This window comes from Crinia signifera, chromosome 6 (genome assembly GCF_055691185.1).
Source record: "Crinia signifera chromosome 6, ASM5569118v1, whole genome shotgun sequence".
Classification (NCBI taxonomy): Eukaryota; Metazoa; Chordata; class Amphibia; order Anura; family Myobatrachidae; genus Crinia; species Crinia signifera.
The window spans coordinates 104,743,187-104,769,345 of NC_139222.1; the positions used below are offsets into that span (position 1 = coordinate 104,743,187).

Consider the following 26,159-nt stretch of genomic DNA (forward strand, 5'->3'; position numbering starts at 1 on the left):
TGTAACATGTACTAACATGTAGGAAGGCACTCTGGGAGTATGGGTACAATAATTCCTGTTTTAAAGGTAGATTTGGATATGGTTCTATTATATATATATGTTTATTTTATATATCTAAAGAAAACTATTTTTACAAATGTCATCAAATCAGGTATACCCAGTCCCCGTATTCTCTTAATTTTAAAAGAACAGAACTTGTTAATAGCTGGGGAATTTGTCCTTATTACCATGGTAGTTGCTAAACTCTAGACCTAACCTTATAACCATGCCATTCTCACCAGCAGAGGCCATCAACGTCGTATTTCACGGACCATTGACTCCACCAAAATGGCGTTAACAACGATACTTTGCCCCTAGTGTCCGCTGCTTGGTGTTTACACTGTGTGACAGAGAATCGAGCGCCGGAAGTTGCTAATCACACTGCGGGAACTTCGTGTAGTCGCCGATCTCTCTCTCTGCTGGAGGGAAAATGGCGGCCTCCTCGTCTTCGGGAAGCGGCCCCGGGTCCTCAGGACCTGGGAACCCTGGAGGAGCTTCGGGATTAACAGCTACCATCACTGGCACCATGAACAAGAAGAAGAAGCCGTTCCTGGGGATGCCTGCACCGCTGGGTTACGTTCCGGGTCTCGGCAGAGGGTAAGAGACTGCCCGGTCCGCCTTAGGGTTCGTAGAGTTAGGGCAAGATGTACTAAGCCCTGTATAGTGATAAAATAGAGGGTGTTAAGCTACCAGCCAATCAGCTCCTACCTGTCATTTTTCAAACACAGCCTGTGATATGGCAGGTAGGAGCTGATTGGCTGGTTGTTTATCAGACTCCTTTTTATCACTTTTAAATCTTAGTACATCTGGCCCTCAATAGTTACGGGCTGTAGTGTGGGGTCTGCAGGTTGTGAGGGGCTGCGTTCGGGGGATGATTGTAGTTAGGGGTTTTCTGAATAGTGCTGCCCAAGGAGGGCAACGCTGCATGGGGTGACAGGGAGGTGGTCCTGTGGAATACTGGTGATAGGGTGGAGGGCCAAGTGGAACACTGTTCTGGTGATGGCTACAGTGGAGTTGCAGTGTCAGGCTAAGGGGCATATTTATTAACTTGTATGTTCCCAAAAATCTGGTATCTTAATTTGCCAGAATGTATCTATATGAAGTTGCTGGGGGTAGGGAGCCTGTCCCAGTGACCAGTAAAAGTAAAGTGATTGTATCCGCTATTACTTTACATTTTTCATCAGCCAGTTGCACTTGTGCCAAAGTGTGGTGATGTATGTGATCAGGCAATTTTCAATAAATGTTGCTAATGTAGCTGATATGCTATAATTGGATAGCACAGTCTTAAGATTGCATCCCATGCAGTAGCTGTTTCTGATGTTGCAAATAAAGGGATTTCAGCAGATACTAGAGATATCTGGCAGACCGTGCTCCCCATATTGCATCCATAAATCCTCCATGTTTGCGGGTACCACCTGTATCGTCTGTACCCCTAGTGTTCATTCTAGCACCCGCCATATTTAAAAACCCATGCAGTTCCTCTTCCCTGCCTGGGGTGTCGCTGTCTGCTGTAGTGCTTCTAGCTTAGTGTGGTCTGTATATCAGCACTGATATACAATCCAGACCTGTGCTAGAAACACCACAGCAGACAGCGACACCCCAGGCAGGGAATAGGAACTGCATGGGTTATCAAAGATAGCGGGTGCTAGAATGAACACTATGTACCCCCATGTGCTATTTGTTTAATTTAGGTAGTGTTTGTAGTTAATTCACAGAATGGTACGGCACAAGGCAACATGGGCAAGAACTCTGGTGAATAGGGAGGTGTCATGACCATAGTTCAATACTGCATTGGAGAACAAAGCAGAATGCTGCACTGTTTGGCTAGTATAGCATAATGCTGCGCTTAGAGTTCGGGGGGGAACAAACAGTGTGTTGTTGCTCTGGGAGGCAGTGACAGATAGAGGCTGCACAGGGAGGCAGGTGGCTGACAGAACGGATCATAGCAAATAATTATACTGAGGCCTTTTTTTTTTTTTACTTCATTGTGAAATCATAAACTAGGTACAGAAGACCTCAGCTTTCACAGTGCAGATATGCGTGTAATAGCCAGAACCAGTAATGTTCCACTTCCAGGTGTATGTGATCATGTTAGATCCAATAAACTGCTTGTTGCCACTGGTGACATTGTTACCTTTTTTTTTTTTAACTGTAATACTATTCCTATGATAGGCAATTAACTGAGGTATTTTACTGCTAATGAATTCGCCGGGGGCTGTCAACCCTTATATCTGACGCTTATCCCCCCCAGGCCAGCACTTATTAGGGATTGGTTTTGCATGCATCGGGCATGCAAAACCAAATCCACGATAAGTGGCCATTTTATTCTTGAAAAGTGCAGTGAATATGAATAGGTATGGTGCTTTTTTGCGGGACCTATGCATTTCCGCCCCCAAAAAAATATATATATTTTTTTGGTGACATGAATACGATGAACCTCTTTATACTTGCTAGGCGGTTGTACCGTCGAGAAAAGTTGTGTAACAAAATAGTGTTCCTAAAAATTGCTGTATCTTGAGAACCGTGTTACTGAATGGAGAGTTTGGGGTACCGTTGTATAGACGACAAGTGCCTGCATGATGTCCATTAAGACAAAACTTCTCCCACCTCTTGCACTTCCTGTGACATCATGTCAAATATAGCTGTGATAATAACTATTCAGTGCTTGCCGCATGAGTATCAGTTTATCTTGTTCATGAAAATAACAAAGGCTGTAGCTCGACTACTGCCTACCCTGTTTTTTTTTTTTTTCAATGGTCCCATTTTTTTGTGGTCACTGCACTACCGTGGGTAATTGTATACCCCTCATATATCTGTTATAGTGAAAGAAATATCCTCATGACTTCATATTAATAAATGTAGCAGCTGTAGGTTTTTGTTTTTGATGCTACTGTATCCCTCAATTGTAAGCCCATTTACATTGTGCATTCTCTCCTCAGTGCAACAGGTTTCACCACCCGTTCTGATATTGGTCCAGCCCGTGATGCCAATGACCCAGTGGATGACCGCCATGCCCCACCAGGGAAGAGAACAGTGGGGGACCAAATGAAGAAAAATCAAGCAGATGACGATGATGAAGATTTGAATGACACTAATTATGATGAGGTACATTATTTATGAAGTGATACTAAATTCCAGAAGAGCAGATCATTTTTCCTATGTATTCCAGGTAGTGCTGTTTCTTTTGGGGGGGGGGGGGATATACTAATTTTAAACATACAAAGGTAGATAAAATGCCTGTCTGACTGTCTAGCACTGCAGATATCACAGGCATTCACTGTGAGAACTCTTATATTGGGGTTTATTCTGATTCACTCGCAAAGGCAAATTCACTCTCTAATGGCCAAAACATGTGCACTTTGCAGATGTAAGACGTGCAGAGAGAGTTAGATATGGCTGTTATATTGTTTCTGTGCAGGGTAAATGCTGGCTGCTTTATTTTTACACTGCAATATAGATATAAGTTTGAAGTACAAACCCCACCTAAATCTAACTCTCTGCACATGTTACATCAGCCCAACCTTTACTGCATATGGTTTTGTCCATTAGAGAGGGAATTTTCCTTTGAGAGTGAATCAGAATAACCCCAATAGTGTATTGGTGGTGATATAGGTGCTCTGCCCCCAGGAAGGAGACATTTCCTCATACCTTCCCATGTGACGGAACAGGAGAAATGTTGGACACATTAGGGCCTACACTGCCCAATGTTTCCATCATGAAACCTTACAAATATTGAATTGGATGGACATGATGTAATTATGTGGACGATCCGATATCTGGTGAATTGGCTAGAAATTTGTGCCCAGTATGACCAGCAATGGGTTATGTTTAATGGATAATACTTATTTCATAAGCTTAATGGCTGACCCCATTGTGTGTAGGCAACTGGCGCACTTTAAAAAAATATTAAAGCTAGAATTATTCACAGAAGTTATAGGAGGTGTAGCCTAATCTGCAAATAACATGTATAAGATATATAACGGTGTTCATTTTACTGGCTGATCATTAAAGCAGTCATGGGCTGGATTGTGTATGTAATGACAAATGCTGGTCTCCAAATCCATCGCATTTTCCCTCTAAAGAGAATTACCGTTCCCTTCTATGTGAAATAGGAGCCTTTCACAGAGAAATCCACATTCGGTGACATTTCTATGTTTTGTTCCTATCCTCAGTTTAATGGTTATGCTGGAAGCTTGTTCTCCAGTGGTCCATATGAGAAGGATGATGAAGAAGCTGATGCTATTTATGCTGCCCTTGACAAGAGAATGGATGAGCGGAGAAAAGAGAGAAGGTGATCAATAAGGGTTGATTGTGTGTGAGGTATAATTGCTTTTCATAGCCCAATAATACCCCGTTCTCACTGCTAGGCAGATTCCCGGGTCTAGCATGTCAACCCGGTAATTTGCTTTTTAACGCAGTTTTTTTTCCAGTGTGAATGGTTCGACTTGTGTTGAATTCCCGGGTCTCCAACCCTGCTTTTTACCTGGGTTAGAGACACAGGTTGACCATTCACACTGCAAAAAAACCATGTTAAAAGGCAAATTACCATTTATAACTGCTTCACCTGGGAATTTGCCTCTAGCAGTGAGAACGGGGTCCGGCGCTGCAGTCCCCGACATTAAAATGCCGGGTAAAAGACTTGTACAAAGAATGGAATATGGTCATTTAGGACACACTGATGTGTATTCACTTGGGTCCAGTACATGTGTCTCCGCTATCGATGGTCTTTTAAGCAATATTCTGGATTGTCATTCATTATTAATCAAAATTGGTAATTAAGGGGTCTGGGTTTCTAGGTGTTTTACACATGGACTTACTATCACACCCATTTAAACTGACTTTAGATTTTTGTGCAAATTTAAAGAAATATGAATCACTAGCCGGCAGAGCCGTGATCATGGCACACAAAAACAATAGGCCCCACGATGTTGCTTGTATACAAATGCTTCCCTAGATTACTCCATGGTCTAATTATATCTGTCTCATTATTGGTTAACAGAGAGCAGCGAGAGAAGGAAGAAATTGAGAAATACCGTATGGAGCGACCCAAAATCCAGCAGCAATTCTCCGATTTAAAGGTAGGACTTTCATTTTAAGTTTAAATTGATGAAATCAATGTTTATTGGTTTGAAACATTTGAGTATTTACAATTGTGACTGAAGAAAACATTATGCATGTGCTTTAGACCTGATTCAGACCACTCACTAAGCAGCATTCTTCCGCTGCTAAGCACTTGGTTAAATGCTGGGCAGGAATGGATGTTTTGCGTAAAATCTAATGCTTTTTTTCCTGTTCGCCAATAAAAGTTAGTCTAGGCTGACTTTTATTTGCCTCTGAAATGGCTGAGAACGGGCATGTGCTGCCGTCATGTGACATCAGCCCCCCCCGCCCCGTGCATGCTTCGCCACGCCTGCATTCGCATGGGGATACCCAGCTTTTTTTTCTGGTGTGGGGACGCCCAGAAAACATTAAGCATCCCCATGCACTAAGCTTCTAAAGTGATAAAATAGAGCGTGATAAACAGCCAGCCAATCAGCTCCTACCTGCCATGTCACAGGCTGTGTTTGAACAATGTCAGACAGGAGCCGATTGGCTGGTTGTTTATCACTCTCCATTTTATCACTTTTGTAGTTTAGTACATCTGGCCCATACTCACGAAAGTAATTTGCACATTTCGCCTGCACATGTGCATATTCACCGATACACATGCACAGACCCGAAACATCTGTCCCCACTGTGAATTCGGAGGGGACCTAGTAAACCTGAATTAGGCCCTTAATATGTTGTTTTGCCCCCCCGCCCCCCCAAGTGTGTTAACTGATTAAAAAGTGTATTAACGAAAAACAGCAATAATAATAAAAAGCAACAAAACAAACTGTAAGACTTGTACCACACCTTCCCAATTTGTTACCTGTATATAGGATGCCATACATATCCTGGTACCTGGGCTACCATCTTCTCTCTGGTCTTCCTTCCACTTTAGAGGAAACTGGCAGAAGTGACTGAGGAAGAGTGGCTGAGCATCCCAGAGGTTGGCGATGCTCGCAATAAACGCCAACGAAATCCTCGCCACGAAAAGTTGACCCCAGTCCCCGATAGCTTCTTTGCAAAACATTTGACAACTGGAGAGAACCACACATCTGTTGATCCCCGGCAGACGGTAAGCATGAGGAGAATGATGCATTTTTGTCCTGATGTAGTTACATGGTCATCTTAACTGTATTAAATATTAGAATACACATTAATTTCTTCTGTTTTTATTTTTTTATTTAGCAATTTGGGGGCTTGAACACTCCTTTCCCTGGAGGACTGAACTCCCCATATCCTGGAGGAATGACTCCGGGACTGATGACACCTGGCTCCGGAGATCTGGACATGAGGAAGATTGGACAGGCCAGAAACACACTGATGGATATGAGGTTGAGCCAGGTGGGTTTCAAGAGATGGGGGTAGGCAATAGTAAAACATTTCATAATTAATATTTTTAGGGTTTTGTTTCCCTTTCAGTTTTACGTCGATAATGGACCTGATCATTTTAAAACAAGTGCATTCAGGTGCCAACAAGTATATTCCTAATTTACTAGTAGATGCATATATTATCAATTGGGGATCTGAATGCAGAAGTGGCTTCCAGGGAGGTAGGTGCTTTAGCTAAGCTGGCATTAAGTTACATGATAACATACGTGCTCTGTGGAAATGTATGGTGTGTATTGGATAATTTGGACACTTGTGTTGAGGAAAGGGAAAAACTCTGAAACATATTGTACTTTTCACTTGGTAGTTGTCAGACAACATGGTTCAGGTGTTTCGTGATGGCACTTGCACAAGTTAAGTTTTCTTAAGAATATTGTCTTAAACAATAAGCAGCTCTGTTGATTCTTGAACTACATCCAAACATACCCTACCACAGTTTTGCTATTTGGCTATGTGAAAAAGCGTATAGGGCATGCTGGGATGTGCAGTTACCAATGGGAGAGCTGCTTATTTCCTACTCCTGGTCTAAAAAGAAGCTCTTTCCTCATAGATGATCTAAAGCAAGACTTACATTCTGATAAGGCCCATACACACTAGACAAGTATCTTTCCAATTTGGCTGGTTGGAATGAAAGTCTGCAAATTTAGGGAACAAATTACAATCAACCATTTGCTCCCAAAAGCTGGAAAATGGACAAAAGCTGTCATCTGCATAAATTGATTTAACTAATTGGCACTTATGTATTATCTGGGCGCCCGATTTTTTTTCATTGCATGCCACTAAGGCATGCGATGCGATTTTTCATTGTAAAGACCCGATTTTTAATTGTATAGTCGACCATGGGTGATTTCATACCCCCACTATCCAACTACGCATGGAGTTGATTTTATATAGTGTGGCGAGCCTCCGAGCCCGATGCGTGACGAGCCCCGCGATGGGACGCGGATTACTTTACATGTATTTGGGTTCGGTGGCTCGCTGCACTAATTTGTCTGACCATTTTTGTCTGTTTTCAATGTTTAGGAGCAAATGGTCAATTGTCATTTGCTCTCAAACATTTCCAGACTTTCATTCCAATTCGCCAGATTATAAAGATAATCTAGTGTGTATGGGCCTTTAGTTTTCATGTATTCACTGCTGGGTTTTTTTTCTCTGTACTTCACAAAAGTTGAAAAGTGTGGAAAACTTCTGCTCCTTTTGTCACTCAGGTTTCTGACTCTGTGAGTGGCCAGACAGTGGTTGATCCAAAAGGTTATCTGACTGATCTGAACTCCATGATCCCAACACATGGAGGAGACATCAAGTAAGTGTCATGAACAGGATTTGTCCGATATGTGCTCTCTTGTGTGGATAATTCCTTACTTTAGACTATGAAAGCTTGTTTATTTTGCCTTCAACTTTTTTAACAGTGACATTAAGAAAGCTCGCCTGCTGCTGAAGTCTGTGCGAGAAACTAACCCCCACCACCCACCGGCCTGGATTGCCTCAGCTCGTCTGGAAGAGGTAACAGGCAAGCTGCAAGTAGCTCGAAATCTTATCATGAAGGGGACAGAGATGTGTCCCAAGGTGAGTTCACATTATTTACTCCTTTGAAGATCTTCTTATCCATTCGGTTTCATTATGAAAATGCTTTCTTATGGGTTTTTTTCTTCCATCAGAGTGAAGATGTGTGGCTAGAAGCAGCTCGTCTCCAGCCAGGAGACACAGCAAAGGCTGTAGTGGCTCAAGCCATCTGCCACCTCCCACAGTCTGTCCGTATTTATATCCGAGCTGCAGAGTTGGAGACTGATCTCAGAGCCAAAAAACGTGTTTTGCGGAAAGGTAGGTGCCCTGCGGCTGATTTACTCATAGGTTCAGTTTGAAATGTGATGCCCAATACATAAAGGTCTTCTTTTGCTATTCAGCCCTGGAGCATGTTCCAAATTCTGTACGTTTGTGGAAGGCTGCTGTAGAGCTAGAGGAACCAGAGGACGCTCGGATCATGTTGAGTCGTGCGGTGGAGTGCTGCCCCACCAGTGTGGAGGTATGTTTCTGACAGGTCGTAAGAACAATGACTACATCATTGTTTCTATAATGGGTTGTATAAATAAAGGCTAATATCTTCTTACAACTTAGATTTGCCAAAAACATGAAATGTACAGAGGTTCCATATATCTGATGTGGAAATGTCAGGTTGCAGGCAATAATATGTAAACTGCATCCAGGTCTCATGGGCAGGGTCCTCAGTCATACCAGGTATAGTGGGGTGGTGTTAGCCCAGCTTCAAATCATTGAAGTTCTTAAAGTGCCAGGCTCCTCACACCACAATCTATACCACAGTTTACCAGTGCTCCATATTGGATGAAGGTATAATTTTTTTTTTTCATTTTTAGTGTAAAAATAAACAGTTTTTCCATTTTAAATGTAGTTTTCTAAAAAAAAAAAAAAAAAATTATTTTTTTTGTACTGCCATTTATTCCTTTTCCCAAAATCCATTGGGGACACTGTAAGCACAGAATGTTGGAGGTACAGGCAGGAGTTTGGTAACTGTTAAGAATAAAACTGTCCCAGAAGTCTCTGCTTCTCCTGCTGTATATGCTCCAACCAGTACTGTACTGGTTTCTATTTCTAAATTTGAGGAGAAAGAAAAGGAAGACCTTATCTGCAAAATATTGTTAGCAGATCCAGAGAGTAAATGGTGGTTATGAACAGTCTCCCAGTGCATTAAACTGTATATATGTAGTTGTTGCAGGAATATGTAACCTTTGTTTTGGGTAATCAGCTTCCAGAATGTGGTCCCTGAAACGGCTAGAAGAAATGCTGCACAATGAATGACTTTTTACTTTTGTCAGTCGGTCAGTGCTTTGGTTTAACCACTGTTTATCCATTGTTTAGCTGTGGCTGGCCCTGGCCAGGCTTGAAACGTATGAGAACGCGCGCAAGGTCTTGAATAAGGCTCGTGAGAACATTCCCACTGACCGGCACATTTGGATCACAGCTGCCAAATTGGAAGAGGCAAATGGCAATACACAGATGGTGGAAAAGATTGTAGATCGAGCCATTACATCTCTGAGAGCCAATGGGGTAGAAATCAATCGGGAGCAGTGGATACAGGTATGAGGGTTAGGTTAATGGTCTTTGTAAAAAAAAGTTGAAGTTTTTATTGATTTTTAAATTACATGATTTTTTATTGGAGTACTTCCTATAGAGTCAGCGGAATTCTTTTTATATTGAGTGATTTAGATTGTTTAATTGTATGTATTGTGTATTAAATGGTCCATCTGGTTTATGACCATGCTTCAAACTGATCATTTTGCATAATTATTCTAGGATGCAGAAGAGTGTGATAAAGCTGGGAGCGTAGTGACATGTCAAGCTGTGATCAGGGCTGTCATCGGCATTGGTATAGAAGAGGAGGACCGAAAGCATACATGGATGGAGGATGCGGACAGCGTAAGTCCGATTTCCTTATGTTTATTTCCCCAGTATTTTTTTCTGTATAATAACTGGGTCTATCCACTGCTTGTTGTCTTGCAGTGTGTATCTCACAGCGCTCTTGAGTGTGCACGTGCCATCTATGCCCATGCCCTACAGGTTTTTCCTAGCAAGAAAAGTGTATGGCTTAGAGCAGCCTACTTTGAGAAGAATCATGGCACAAGGTATGTATGATGGTGGCTGATGCTTTTGAAAATTCCTTATTTGTTTTGATGCCCTGTCATGCTTTTCTGCAATACTCCATTCTGACTACAGAAGGTGTAGATTAATTAGTGGTCGGTAACTGACTTAAGCTATCAGAGCGTTTGCAGGTAAGCCCTGTACTGCCTTAAAAATCATGCAGAAATTGTGGTGGTTTAGTTATGGCAATCAAGAAAAGATGCCAGGAACAATTTCTTCCTTAGCAACTCAGCGGCAAATAATAATCGTTCACAGGCTGTCTTGTTACCTGACAAATACAGGATAGCACCCATGGCGGGTTCCGGGCAATGCAGTTGTATCTAGCATATTCGTTCTCTCCTACCAGCTAGCACTATTGCTTTTATATTAACTGGATCTCATAGAAGATGTAGACTGTTAAGGTGCCCATACACTAGTCAGATTTATCTTCAGATCTGGCTGGTTGGAACAAAAACATGGTTATGGATGAGAGCAAATAAACGTTGACCATTTGCTTGGAAATGCTGGAAAACTGACAAACTGTCTTTCAGGAATTACCAGAGTTTTGTTCCAACCAGCCAGATCTGAAGATAAATCTGTAGGAGTACTGCCAACTTAAGAGACCATTTTTCTATACGAAAATGGAATTTCCAGGTTAAAAATAAGATGAAAAAAATTGAAGGGTGTGTTGGCACATAGCTTGCCAGGAGGTGGTTAATCTGGACTTTCCTGCTTTCTTGAACCCTTTGAGTGCCAACCTCTCTCTGAGCAGTGTGCAAAATATCCGCTGAATATGCCACCATCACTTTAATTTATTATATAAATTCAAATAAAAAATGTTGTGTTCTAAAAAAAAAAAAAACATTACAAAGTAATGATGATGAGTAAAAATGTTTGCTTGGCAGTTTTCACACCAATTTTGTCAAATTTACTTGGCACTCAAAGGGTTAATGTGTTCAGTTTACATATATTGTAGGTCTCGCCTCAGATCTATTCAATGCTTGTATGATGGAATCCTGGGAAAATTAATACCACAGTCTCTTTGTGTGAAATGATTTTGTTTTAAATGTTTTTAACATCTTAGGGAGTCCCTGGAAACCCTTTTGCAGAGAGCCGTCGCCCACTGTCCTAAAGCTGAAGTTTTATGGTTGATGGGTGCAAAGTCCAAATGGTTAGCGGGTGATGTGCCAGCTGCCAGGAGTATTCTTGCCTTGGCCTTCCAGGTGAGTGTTTGTTTATTTCTGACCATTCATCTAATGGAAGATTCAGTCCTACGCAGTTGGAGAAAACAGTGTTGGCAGTAAAAGCATATTCACATAAATATATTGGGTTTTAAAACTAATTTTGTTTGGCACTGCGTGATTATTAAAATGTTATTACTCAGTCTAGAAAGAAGAGTTATCATTCATAATTATATTTTGTTACTCTGGTAGGAAGAGTGACCATTCAGAATTGTTTTTATTAAATCTGTGTACTTCCTATTTTAGCCAAGGTAATTCTAAATATTGCTCGACCTGTTATGACTTATCCAAATTCTTGATTGTATTGTATCCTCCTAGCACCTTTCAAAACGTTTGCAGTTCTTCTTTCATGCCTGCGGTTCCGTTCTGTGGAGGATCTGAAATCTATAGAGATAGTTTTTACTGCTTTTGTCTGTTTTTACTAAATTACATATTGATCTTGATACATTTTTGTATAACTTTTTTGTAACCTTACCCAAAGCTGAGTACACACTGTGGCGGGTGACGTCACTGATGATTTCATGAATGGTATGTCAGTGTGTATGCTCCATATAGTTTTCCTGCGGCACCGCCGATATAGTTAACTTATATTGGCAACCTCGGGAATCATTTCAGTGTATACCCAGCATAACATTTTCGGCAAAATTTTGAAAGTGACATTTGGCAGGATATGTGAATGTTTATAGATTATTCTTGTCTCAGGCAAACCCAAACAGTGAGGAGATCTGGCTGGCGGCCGTGAAATTGGAGTCTGAAAACAATGAGTATGAAAGAGCTCGTAGACTGTTGGCCAAGGCGAGGAGCAGTGCCCCAACTGCTAGGGTATGTGTCTCCCAAATTACTTTCCAGGACTGTTTTTACCCGTGGCTGTCCTACATCTGTGCTCTTTTCCTGAAAGTTTCAGCATGATATATTGTGTGTCTCTGCAGGTATTCATGAAGTCTGTGAAGCTGGAGTGGGTTTTGGGGAACATTGAGGCCGCTCAGGAGCTATGCGAAGAGGCACTGCGCCATTATGAAGATTTTCCCAAGCTCTGGATGATGAAGGGACAGATAGAAGAACAATGTGAGCTTGTGGAATTGGCCAGAGAAGCATATAACCAAGGAGTAAGGGCTAATGTATATTGTGTTTTATTGATGCATGTGGTCTTCTCATTACTTTTCTGTCTGTTTCATGTGGACCTTACACGTAGAACAGTGGTTCCCAACCTTTTTTCTCTCCTGTAACCCTTGATTAGGCTTTTTCATTTAGGAGTACTCCCTCTTCACAATTTGAAATATCCATAGTACTTACAAGTCCTCCTTATATTTAGAGGTAGCGGAGGAGTAGTGTGCAGTTAAAAATCAGGTCCCTCTGTGTCTGGTGGCTGGCTGTGTTACCGCTAACACCCGTAGCTGTAATACCACTGTTTCCTGCACCCATGTCAGACTTCGGCAGTTGAACGCTGATGTTTGACGGCCGAGCGGGCAACTCCCATTGCATTAATGGTAGTGCAAAAGCGACTGATGATGCTGCAGATGGCACCGGAAGTACCCCCAACCGGTCTGTAGGGTACCCCCAAGTTAGGAACCACTAGCCTAGCAGATCAGCCATTTTTGTACTGATTAAGAACTCAATTTGACTCATTAAGAACCAGAGGCACACACTCATGTATTTCAAAATTGTATATCACTGAGGTAGCACTAAGACAACCCAATTGTGTGTGTTTCATTTTTATTTATTTTAGGGGAAGATTCTCATTTTGCGTTTTCTTCAGCGCTATACTTATTACCACCTGCACATACAAACTTACTTGTTTCCCATGATTACAACAATGACTTCAGTACCTCTTGTCTAATTGGGACACTGGATGTATAGAGCCTCTGTTATGACCTAGTAGTCATTATGATTCGTAGTCCACCCTCATTAAAATCTGCACCCAGCAGCGTGTTAAAGAATGCCCACAAGACAAGATGCTTTTCCTGTGGTGCTGCACTTATGAAGAGGGCAAGATAGCAGAGGAAACAGACACTGAGGATTCCCTGTGGTTTGAGGATTGGGCAGAGGATTTAGTGTGGGCAATGCGCAGGGCATGGCACATATACGATAGCGAGGAACCATCAGAGCTTTGATAATAAAATATGAAAACACAATTGCTTTATTTTGAGATGTGCACTAATCCTTAAGGAAACTTCCATGTTATGCGCAGATCATGAGACCCTTTTATCCCTTGCAGAGGAGATGTAGATCATTGGGGAAGTCCACCAAAGGTGTATTCTCCTATAGACCAGCTGATCCTGAATAGTAATTCACCTGGAGTGGAGTCGGTCTCTTCTTTGACCAAGGGATCGTTTAGTTCAGGAGTAATCTCCACACTACTAGACCTTAAATGGCCACAAACATTATATGGGAAGATGACTTAATGCGAAGATCCTAAAAGAGAAGAGCAAGTTACTTGCTACTTTCTATTTAGCCTTTTATTTCTGGCTATCCCAACCAAGGGGGCAGTTATGTTTTACTTAAATCATGGCGGTGCCATTTGGGCATTGGTTAGATACCAGGCTATGATGTCAGAGGGATCTTACTCATTTATTCAGTGAACAATATTTTTTTTTTCTTCTGTAAAACTTTTTCTTTTTCCTGTTACAGCTGAAGAAGTGCCCACATTCCACTCCCTTGTGGTTGCTGCTCTCACGGTTAGAGGAGAAAGTGGGGCAGCTGACCAGGGCACGCGCTATCTTGGAGAAGTCTCGTCTGAAAAACCCAAAGACTCCTGAGCTTTGGTGAGTTATCCTTCCTTTCCTTCTTTCCTCCTGCCCTTATTCTTCCTCAAATGCTTTCATTATTATCTTCCATAACACCTCGTGAATGCAGATTATTCAGCTGTTTGTAAAGAGAAATACCTTATGTGGGGGGATAGACCAAATGGTTCATGTGTTGTCGTGTAGTGACCTTGAAAATAAGTTTTATGTAGCAAGTGTCAGAGCAGGGGTTAAAGTGTGTGTGTGTGTGGTGGGGGGGGCTGAGTTACACCACCTGTAATGGCCACAAACGAAAGCTGATTTGGGGTACTGTATCTCTCACCAAGCCTTTGGTGCATCTCCCATTCAGAATATTTTGTGTGATTGTAATAGCTTCTTTTTGCACAGGTTGGAATCTGTACGTCTGGAGTTCAGAGCTGGATTAAAGAATATTGCAAATACTTTGATGGCAAAGGCTTTACAGGAATGTCCCAATTCAGGTGAGTGACAGATATTTCTATGCAATTGCCATTTTACCAGGAAGTAATGTAAAGGGAAAGACCCTCTTAATATGTGTATATTTGGGTTTTTCTCTGTCAGCTGCATATAATGGAGGCAGCTGTGTTGTACATTTTACTGTTATGTTGTTGTTGTGCAACATGTCAAAGAGCTTGTGTGCATTCACTTTTAAAGTGAATGGGAGCTGGCTAGCGATGCATACGCAGGATTACGCTAGCAGGACACATTTGTATTATATTCCTTACGGAACTCATAAGGTGCATTCTTATGAAGACTAGTTCAGACAGATCTGTACACACTGGGGTATGTTCAATGCAGGGGAGGCGAGCGGCTGACTGTGAGCAATACGGTGAGCAGCGCCATTAGGCCACCGTCAGTATTCAACGCTCACTCATCATCGAGTGCGGCCGTCAAAATGGCGAGGCTCGCCGTTCCAGGGAATCCTCACCGCCCGATGGTAAGGATGGCTTTTCCTCGCTAATAAAAAAGCCCTCATACAAAACACCCTCGCCGCGGGCATTGAATACCGCCCACTGTGTATAGGTGGGAAAAGCACAAACTAGTTCCATTCTGTAATAAGTTACATGATATGTATGGTTACTGTGGCATAGTCACTTTATGGGGTAGATGTATTTACTGGTATTATAGGGGAGAGGTGGTAATCGTGCGCGTCATGTATAATTGTGGGAATGTGTGCTACATGACAGGGGTGCTATATTGCTGCTGTCTGAGAAGAGAGAACACACCGGTGTGCAGGGCAATATATGAACAGTCAGTGGCACTGATCTTTCCGACAGCTGTAGTTGTCATTGTCCCATTACCACAGCAGGGGCACAAGTGGGATCTCCTGATATTAGTGAGAGCTCACAGGCTTTTCCTCCCCCTATTATAGTAAATGAGATGTACATACATCTGGTGAGTGTTGCTTCCTCCTTCGCATCAGTAAATAGGCGAAGCAAGAAGCTCTAAAGCAGCACAATACGTGCAGCAGTATACATCTCCACATCACTCCTTATGTCTTTTCCTTGATGTCGGTATAGGTATCCTCTGGGCAGAAGCAATTTTCCTAGAAGCCAGACCTCAGCGTAAGACCAAAAGTGTTGATGCCCTCAAGAAATGTGAACATGACCCACACGTGCTATTAGCGGTTGCAAAGTAAGTGACTGACCTTACTCTATAGGAACATGTGTCATAATAATTAAAGCAGCTCCTAAATAAATATTGGCTATGTAATGCAATCTTTTGCATTAATCTCCTCACTTGCAGACTCTTCTGGAGCGAGCGAAAGATTTCCAAGGCACGAGATTGGTTTCACCGCACTGTGAAGATTGATTCTGATCTTGGCGATGCCTGGGCAACGTTCTACAAATTTGAGCTACAGCATGGCACAGAGGTGAGGCATTTCATAGGCTATTTTCAGTTTCAATAAGTTTTCCCGTTTTCCACTTCATTTAGAGCAGGCATTGCCAAACTATGGCCCTCCAGCTGTTGTGAAACTACAAGTCCCATCATGCCTTGCAACAGTTTTGCTATTAGGGAATGCTAAAATCTATGGCAAGGCATGCTGGGATGTGTAGTTTTTCAACAGCTGGAGGGCCACAGTTTGGCCATGCCTGATTTAGAGCTAGGAACTTTATACAGGTTGAGTATCCCTTATCCGAAATGCGCGGGACCACGAGCATTCTGGATTAGGGATTTTTAGGTTTTTTGGAATATTTTTTTTTACATACTTACCTGTCCCCAATGGTCCCTCGGCGTCCATGGCAGGCCTTCAGCTTCATCTCCAGCGGTCCCAGGAGTGCATTGCGCGAGTTCCCAGGCATGCCGGTGACGTCACCAGCGCGCCTGGGAACTCGCACAATGCACTCCTGGGTCCGCTGGAGACACCGGAGACGAAGCTGAAGGGCGCCGAGGGACTATCGGGGACAGGTAAGTATGTAAAAAAAAAAATTCCATAAACCTTAAAAATCCCTTATCCGGAATGCTCGTGATCCCGAGCATTTTGGATAAGGGATACTCAACCTGAACAGCGAGGGCTCTTCCAAGTCTATTCTCTCATATTTTAAAATCCTCTCTTGCTTATAGGAGCAGCAGGAGGATATCCGGAAGCGATGTGAAAATGTGGAGCCACGTCATGGAGAGCTGTGGTGCGCTGTATCGAAAGACATCAAGAATTGGCAAAACAAAATAGGGGAAATTCTCAGTTTAGTGGCTTCAAAAATCAAGAATACATTCTGAGCCTACTGTCACACATATGCTGTACACCATTCTCTCCAGTGTGCAGGGAGCACCCCGGATAAATCCCACTTCTCCCCAATGTATTTTATTTTGTTATAGTCTTGGGAGTTTTAAAGCTTCATCTGCATCACTGGCGTTTCATAGGATTACCCATTGTCAAGAATTGTGAGTTATTCCTTGTGGCTTGTGTCTCGATGCCTAGGTGAATTTTGGATTTTCTGTGAAAATTCTGCAAAAGGGAATCTGCTGTGTACACAGATGGACAATAAAGCTGTAGCAGCAGGAGCTGTATGGGAGACCAATGTTCTTAATGTTATACAGCTTATGGCCACAGGGGGGAGGTGATGTCAGATCATTCCGACTAGGTATAAACACATTCTAGATTAGTTCGGATTGGTCTTGTCATGTAAAGTAGCTGCATTGTTCTTGCTTGGCTGACATTACACTCTTGCTTTCTGGAATATGAAATTGTTACACTTCCCAGAACCTGAACATCATCACCATAAATATATTAAAGTTTTAAGAAGCTTTTAAAGGCTTCCTTTCCCCCGTACCTTGCAGTGTGTGTTTTGAGTAAAGTTGTTGTGTATCAATACATCGCTTTTGTGTAACATGTTTCTGCATGTATCTCTAGGATCAGTGGATGATACATCTCTGAAAACAGTATATGGAAATTGCTTTCGGAAATGCTTGTAAATAATTTAAATTGCACTCCAATTACTTTTTTTTTTTTTTGTGTTCTGAATAAACTGGAGTCATTTGGTTCAGAAATGTGTACAGACATTACTGGATCATGCTGTTCTAAGTGGATCTCCATGGTTCAAATGAAGAGGACAAAGTGGCTCTCCATGGTTCAAATGAAGGTGGTTTTTATGGCGTTGTCCAGTAACCATAGGAAGTTACATGCTCATTTTTCTATGACGTTGAACAGGAAGTGATGGGTTCCAAGAGGAAAGGGCATGTGGGAGACTTCTGTTCTCCGCAGCAGATGCTCAGTTTGCTTGTTGTGTGGGAAAACCGATTAAGTAGGCTTGAAAGTAATAAACCTACTTGCAAATCAATTTGCAGTAGTGTTGCATCTCTCTCAGCTGCAGTGTGCATGTATCTGATTGGAATACATCAGACACATGAGGAAAACAATCATTTTAGCTATTTTCTGTCCCGAATGCAGTTTCTCAATTCAGACATTCTCCAACCTCACTGCTGCATGATTTGTTCACTAGAAATCAGTCATATTCCTTTTAAAAGATTGTGACAAAATTGCAGTTTCACTTGTTGTTATAGGAGAAAACAGTTAAAAATGTATCCGATTGATTTTAACCATTGCAGTCCAAATTATTTCACAGTCTGGTTTAAGTGTTAAATTGTAATTATTTATTTTATTCAAAAATTGTCTACATTGAATGTCGAACGATGTTAATGTTCTTATTTTGGAGTGGCTCACCATTGGATCTGCTACTAGTGCTAGGGCTGTTGAGCCTTACTAGATGTTGGACCTGAAAGGGTTAAAGTTTTTTTTGTGGTCTTAGTGTAATACATGAAATGTACCACCAGGTGGAGCTGCGTTTCAGCAGTCTGCGTACCATGTTAGTTATCTGTCAGGCACATAGGAACGATTCAGCACGCGTGCCATAAATGTGGCTTTATTTGTGAGACTAGGGACAGCTGTATGTTTGCCGAATAGAGGAGGGGGAGGACATGGGCTTTGGAATGTCTATAAATTTATATTCTGTCTCCATGTCACCCCTTTCTTTTCATTCCTGTCAGAACCTCACTTCTATATAAGGAATGATTTAGCTGGATTATCAGGCTTGTGCAATTGTTGGTGTCATGCATAGTTTTAACCCCTTCTGTGCAGACGGTGACAAGCATTCAAGGTACAGGGTCATGTATTCCCTAAAACCCTTTTGGTATTGTGACCTAGTATTTCTTTCAGCCTTTTGAGCTACAACCTCAGACTTGCTGTTTAGATATTAAGATTAATTGGTTTTAAGTGATAACTTTTTTTTTTTTTTCAACATTTATATGATAAACATTGTCTGGCACTGATTCTTCCTATGAATGCTGTATGTTGTGCCAGTGTTGCTGTGGTCTTTCAGACATATCACCACCACACGTGTTTTCAGTCTCCTCCTGTGGGAATTTGATGAGAGATAAACCTATTGGTTGTCGGTGACCATATGTGGAAGAAATGATGCTGGATTGGGAGGGAAGGAAGGAGGAAATGTAGAGAGCAGGAGAGGAGGTGGTGAGGTCATAAACCTGATTGAAATTTGAGAAAAACAAGTGGAAAAAAAAATTGCTAAAAATAGTGTGGGGGTCAATGGTGGTGTACATCAAATAGGAGTACTGGACAAGAGGAGGGATGCTGGGTAGTATGCACAGTCAGAGACAGTAGAGGTCAGTGGGGATATTAGTGGGCTGGGCTGGTGAGGACAGGGAGATCTAATCTCGTTATGATAAATTGGATGGAACTTGTGAATACTGCCGGCTGGACACCTGTTCTGTATTTTGTCTACATGGTATATGTTCTGGTTAATAAAATCACAACTGCAGTAACTGACTCAGTGAGCAGCCATCCTCTTCTGGGCTTATGAAGGAGCTGCAACTACCGTCTTTCCCCGATAATTAGACCTACCCCGATAATAAGCCCTACCCCAGATTTTGGACGCTGGTCCAAAATAAGCCCTCCCCCGAAATTAAGCCCTACCATTTTCCCAATGTTATTGTATGTGCACCATATGTGCAGTCTCCGCTCAGCCCCCGCTGACCCCCGCTGCCCTCCGCTCACCTCCTCTTACTCACCAGCAGCACCGCAGCTCCCGTTCCCAGGGATGCATTGCGGTAGGCGTGACGTCACGCCGCGCACATCGCGCCGCGCACATCACGCGGCTGAACTGGCTGGCTGCTGCTCACCACACAGCGCCATCAACGGACATCAAGTTAAACAGGTGGGGGCATGTAAAATACCGGCACATTACCATAAATTATGGATCATTTGGGGGGCATTTATAAAGGCGCAGTGTGGAATGTTTTAAAGGCGCAGTGGGGAATAAAATAAGCCCTCCCCCGAAAATAAGACCTATGGTTTTTTTTTAAAGGAAAAAAAAAAATAAGACAGTGTCTTATTATCGGGGAAAGACGGTATATATATATATATATATATATATATATATATATATATATATATATATATATATATATATATATATATATATATATATATATATATATATATATATATATATATATATATATATATATATATATATATATATATATATATATATATTCTCGTGTTCATGCCATGTAAATATTTCAGATGAACATTTATAGAGTTGGTGCGGTAGTGCTTTAACACTGCTGCTGTAGTCTTATAGTCTCTGTAATCTCTTTGACCTTCCGATAGTTCTTCTGTTAAGTCGATCCGATATATCCTCTACACACGATATATAGATGCGATCCCATTCCCTGCTAGTGGGAGGCTGTCTGAGTCGGAGGTGCAGCAGGTCCAATCTCCAATCTGATGCGCTCGGGACCGCAAATTGGATCGGATGCCAAATGTGTTTTGGCTACCTTTCATCCGATTTCTTGGCCTGATCTGTCACAATTGGGTGAAATGTGGCCAAATGACACTAGTGTATAGCCAGCAGTAAATAAAAAAACAGTTGCAGTAGCGGACACTGACGCTATTTTAACAGTCTCAAAAATATATAGTATTCTAAAGATGAGTAGATGAGTCTTTGCTCTATATCAGTGGTGTCAAACTCATGGCCCTCCAGCTGTTGTGGAATTACACGTCCCTACATGCCCTGCCACAGTTTTAGCAATCCATTATATAAAATCTGTGGCAGGGCATGCTGGTACGAGTAGTTCCACAACAGCTGGTGGGCCATTAGTTTGACACCACTGCTCTATACTCTTAGTATAAATCCAAACCAGCATTTATACTAAGTGATTCCGCTAGAGTGGGTCCTCCAACTGAGTTTTTGGTGGAGTTGATGCGAAGTAGCCTGATACTGTACTAAGCATGAACTGCTACCGCAATGCCCCCACACCGCTGGTATACTCACCAACACTAAGGGATTGGCTCCTGCAGTTCTTAGGTCTTTAGGGCTTTCTTCTCATGTGACCACTGGTGCTGTATAGTGAGCTGGCGCTTTGCAGCAGCACTTTACTGCACCAGGGGTCGGGGTCACAGCACACATATGATGCACCTCAACATTATTCTAAGTCTAATCAGTGTAGTAAATGGGTCCTTGAGAGATAGCAGTGTCTAATATCAGGTCAAGGGGCAAGGAGGTAGTACGGTACATCAAATGTTGTCATGAGGATGTGCTAACGTAGGGATTGGGAAGTATTGTTTATTGGAAGTGGGAGATAAGTGTTACCAACCGAGGTGTATAAGGAGTATAATTTTTGAAGGCGATCTCTGCAAAGACCAAGGAGTTATTTCCAAAGACTGGTCTAGCATGGAAATAATTGGACCTAGTTTCTTAAAGAATTTACATGTGGTGCTGTTTGAGTGTTCCAGCAAAGTTTTCCTGTTGAAATATAAATGTAGCAGAATCATATTTTGGAGTTCCATAAGAGATGGGGCTGTCTTGACAGTCCAAGGTTTTAAAATAATTTTTTTGGCACTAGTAAATAGCATATAAAACATAGGGAGTAAGGGTTTAACAGTAGTATCATGTGGCCAACCATCATAGTTAAGACATAAGCAGGCCAGGGGGGAAGGAACTTAAACACAATGTATAAATGAGTATTAATGAACAAATATACCTTATTCCAGATGTGTCTAATTTTGTGGCAATCCCAAAAGCAGTGCTAGAAGTTGGCAGGGATCTCCCACACCTGGAGCATGAAGCCTCAACAGAGGAGTTGAAGTGAGCATGGATGGACAGAGTTATGCTTTCCAAGTGTTAGTAAGTTTAAGGAGATAAGGTTTTGAGGGGAGATCAGCAATAAGGTAATAGACGTGCAATAAGGTAATAGACGTGCTTTGGTTTATACGGAAATGTATTCCATTAGTGTAAGAGTTCCATTATGGGTGTTACCGGGATGGGATATGAGATTCAAGTGGGAACCATTGCAGGTAAGTAGGCCATCTGGGTCAAATATCTGGCTTGCCGCACATAGTCCCCTCTCCTTTCACTGTAGGAAGAAACTTAGATATGGAAGGTGATAATGAAGGATCATGGAAGAGACGGTGAGGTGGAGGAATGAGAAATCTTTTAGTGCCTTTATAAAGCGTTTAAAGAAAAAGGGTGGAAAAAGTTTGAGTCCAGAGTAAAATCAGTGTATGTGCTGTTTCCTAGAATCCAATTAGCCACACAATGCAAAAGAATATATATGGTGTAGGACAGTGATTTTCAACCTTTTTACCTTGCGGCACACTAAATAGGACTTTAAAATTGCCAAGGCACACCCTAAGATCCCCACAGGCCAAAACACATTGGCCACCACAGGAAAAAACAAACCTATTGGCCCCCACATAAAAAACAATCACACTGATCCCCACAGGTAACAAAAATAAAATACATTGGCCCTTTAGATGAAAAGAAGAGACCAGTAAATAACAGTTGAACTGGTGGTGGCTGTAAGCTGGTTTGGGCATCTCTAGATCTGGGGGCACACTTGAGAACAGCTCAAGGCACACTAGTGTGCCACGGCGCACTGGTTGAAAAACACTGGTGTAGGAGGAGAAATCAGGGTTACCAGGACCATACCCTCCAACATGATCCCATCGCATACGGTACACAATGCTCTGTTCCTGGACGTCCCTGGTAATGTATGATTGTCATCACCTGTGTTGAAACAACCTTCTCATCAATTACCTAGTTCCACAAAGGTTCTGGCAATCATACTTTACCAGGGAAGTCCAGGAGCAGAGCATTGTGTACCGATTGCAACAGGTCATGTTGGAGGGTATGAAGTACTGTACTATCACTGGATTTGTCTATGACTAGTTTGGAATATGCAATTTTCAGCTTTTTACCATGCCATAGGAAGAGAGAAACCTCACACCGTAGGCGTTTCTCATCATAAGGTGCAATACTGTATGGGAAGAGTTGCATCACATAAAGGAGCTTAGGAAAAATTACTGACTTAACGACCGCAATTCTGCCTAATAAGGACAAGGGGAGATCGAACCAACCTTCTAATTTAGTAATCATTTTTGTAATGGTCAACTTAAAGTTTAAATCATAGAGCAGGGATGGGGAACCTTTGACCCTCCAGCTGTTGTGGAACTTCACATCCCAGCATGCCTTGTTGCAGTTTTTCTATGTGGCCATGCTACAACTGTTGCAGGGTATTTTGGGAGGTGTAGTTCCACAACAGCTGAAGTTTCCCCATCCCTGTCATAGAGCATGTCCATGTGTCCTGGCACCTGAATCCCAAGATATTTGTAGTGAGAGGTAGTGATTTTAAAATTATAGGAGGCGATGACTGAGGACAAGAGGAAAGGGAAAAAATGTAAGGGTAAAAGTTCAAAATTGGTAATACTGATTTTAAACCCGGCCACTGCGCCAAACTCCTTTATTAGCCATAATATTTCCTGTATAGAAGAGGAGGGATCAGACACAAATAATATGTTGTCTGCAATTATTGATACCTTAAGGTTGACAGTCCAAATATTAATGCCTTTATACACAAGGGCATCAGGAGAGCCATAAAAAATTTGTATGCCGTAAAATTTTCGTCGGAGGGGCATTAGTGTCAAAAATAGAGATATAAACCTCAACCAAAACTGGGCCTATATTCGGCAATAGTATTTTATAGAAGTCTCTGCTGCCCTGCATTATAAATCAAATCTTCAGATTCTTTACGTTCTTCCCTGCAGCCAGCTCTAGAATAACTTCTGTCCAGGGTCAACAACCTCTGCTGTCACCTCACAGCCAATCCTTGTGAGACCAATTGCAGGAGGGAATACAGGTTGCTTGACTCCTGTGATCTGTGTCTTCTACCTCAGCAGCTACTGGGTGTTTGAGCTGTGGAATGTTTTTTTTTTTTTGTAATCTTTAATTAAACACACAAAAAGGAAAATACAACAAAAGCAATTCATATCTTTTTTTTTTTTTTTTTTTTAACCAAGAGATGATCGTTATTCAATCATTCACACAAGGTAAAATTGGATTTGGAATTTATTGCATAGATGTCACATTTATAATGCTGATTGAGAAGATAATAAATCTCTCGGCAAATAGATGCAATTAAGAAATCCAGTATTTTAGGCAGCAATGTTAGAACCAATAATTGCAAAATGTCCCAAAATACATCATACTGATGTTATATAGAACATCTCGCAACAAGCATTCAAGCCCATATGTGGAGTTAGACACACCCCTTTGCTCCACACTTGAGATATATATATCATCTAAATTCTCCTCACCTCTTCAAGGTAAAGTACTGCCAGGGACCAATAGAATGCCACATGATCTGTTTCAAACTTCCTGGATATGGACAGAGGGAGCTGCGAAGACAGATATTGGAGGTAGCAGCAGATAGGGTCATTTTGATAATTTTCAAAAATGGACAAGTATATTATCACCTCTATGTATTAAAAGTGGTGAACCACTATTATTTTGAGTAAATGTATAAAATTGTTTAACAGAAAAAATATTCTTTTTTAAAAACACCTGAAATCCTGGACTACGGTACTATTATAGCATGCTGTACATTATATTGGGATCTATAAATAGAAAAAAGTAAAGCCAACTCATTGGTTCCAAGTCCATCTGGAGCCTTGCCCGTACCTGCTGAGTGATGTAATATATAAGATAACACTGTCACTGATGTTTCCTTGGTGTGACGTAGAGTTGGGTGTGTGTTATATAATCAGTGACCCGCTGGAAGCTCAGTCACTCACAGAGCAGGAGGATCAGGGTCTGCAGCAGAGAAAGTAATGATGGCAGAGCCAACGAGAACCAGCAACACTTGGGAAGTAAGGCTTCAGGAAAGGATAAGTGTGAAAGGAAAGATGGTATATTATGTACCTGGGGAGCTCTTGTCCATTGGTGAAACATCAGCGATCTTGGAAAATAACCAGACAACACTGAATGACAGTGGGACAAGAATGACTGAGTTGCTTGAACAGGTGAGACCCCATCACTTCCAGCACATGCAGGTATCGTTCCCTATCACTCACCTGCAGCATGTCACCGGCAGGAGATCTATGGATGGGATTTATTCCCTAGGAGGGTTCATAGCAGAACAACATTTTTTTAGGTCTGAATTTAATGATCTGTCATTTTGGAGTGCTCATGTCTCTTCAGATGAGATAAAGACTGCTTGGACAGAGTTGTATGAGACTGTCGGAAGGGTGGTGACACCAGTCAAAGCTGAAAGATATCGCACATATTTTAGGGAGCAATTTGCCAACTCTCCGGCTTTTATGAAGACTTCTCGCTATGGGAACTTCAGGTTCTCCATCCCTCTGTCTGACCTGCTTGCTAGGTATAAGAGTCAGTTCTGTAGAGGTGAAGAACCACAACTCAGGATACTGTGCACTGACCTCTACAGACAGGAGATCGCTCATAAAATTGTAGTGCATGCTCCTGATGCTGACCAGTACAGTGACCTCCCAATAGTGCGCCATGTCACCAAAGGCTCCATGCCTCTGCCCTTTGTCTACTGGATGGATGGAACATTGTACTGGAGGCCTGAATCCACCTCTCAGTCCTTGATGGTGAAGGTTTCTAAATATGGTTCTGTCATAAAAGAATGCTACAAGCCCTGCGCTTATTTTGAAAACCAGGGCCATTGTGTTCACCTTGACACTGGGACGTACAGTGTGTGGAACCACCTAGTATTCGCTTTCCATCTCCCTGAAGGTCATCACCTGGAAATCCCACAACAGGACCTTCTGAACAACCTGTCAGCCTGTGACATAGCAAAGCCATTTCTGGGGACTGAGCCTCCTCTCAGTCCAAGTGAGGCACGGGGTATTATCAACTCATTGGACAATTCCTCAAGTGAATACTGATAATGGGACAGTCAGAAGTGACATTGACGCATTAGTAGATCACTCTATTGATGGCACCATGCTGCCTTCCAGGGGTTAAAGTGAGACTATGTTATATTGTATCAAATCTATTTCTAATATAGTGATGAACTGGCTGCACAATCATATTCTTAAATTAAGATGACACATTAATTAGTACATTCACATCATTAAAAAAAATATATAAGAAGGCCTTTTAAACAAAGAACGCCACACTAAGAAACTATTGGACACATGGGAAAGCTATATAACCGTGCTCTCACTGGAAATCAGAACCAAACTCCATAACTC

At 41.9% G+C, this 26,159-nt stretch overlaps 1 protein-coding gene across 1 annotated transcript; it reads left to right on the forward strand.

The window, feature by feature from the left end:
• Positions 1–386: 386 nt before the first annotated feature.
• On the forward strand, positions 387–17,459 carry PRPF6 (pre-mRNA processing factor 6). Its single transcript, XM_083146717.1, has 21 exons — positions 387–636; positions 2,979–3,144; positions 4,212–4,330; positions 5,039–5,117; positions 6,023–6,199; positions 6,313–6,468; positions 7,722–7,816; positions 7,923–8,079; positions 8,172–8,334; positions 8,418–8,536; positions 9,388–9,606; positions 9,823–9,945; positions 10,030–10,151; positions 11,231–11,369; positions 12,090–12,209; positions 12,317–12,493; positions 14,016–14,149; positions 14,516–14,607; positions 15,667–15,781; positions 15,893–16,019; positions 16,712–17,459. Exons 1-21 carry the CDS (start codon positions 470–472, stop codon positions 16,862–16,864), a joined length of 2,919 nt encoding a protein of 972 aa, XP_083002843.1. The 5' UTR covers positions 387–469; the 3' UTR covers positions 16,865–17,459.
• Positions 17,460–26,159: the final 8,700 nt, after the last annotated feature.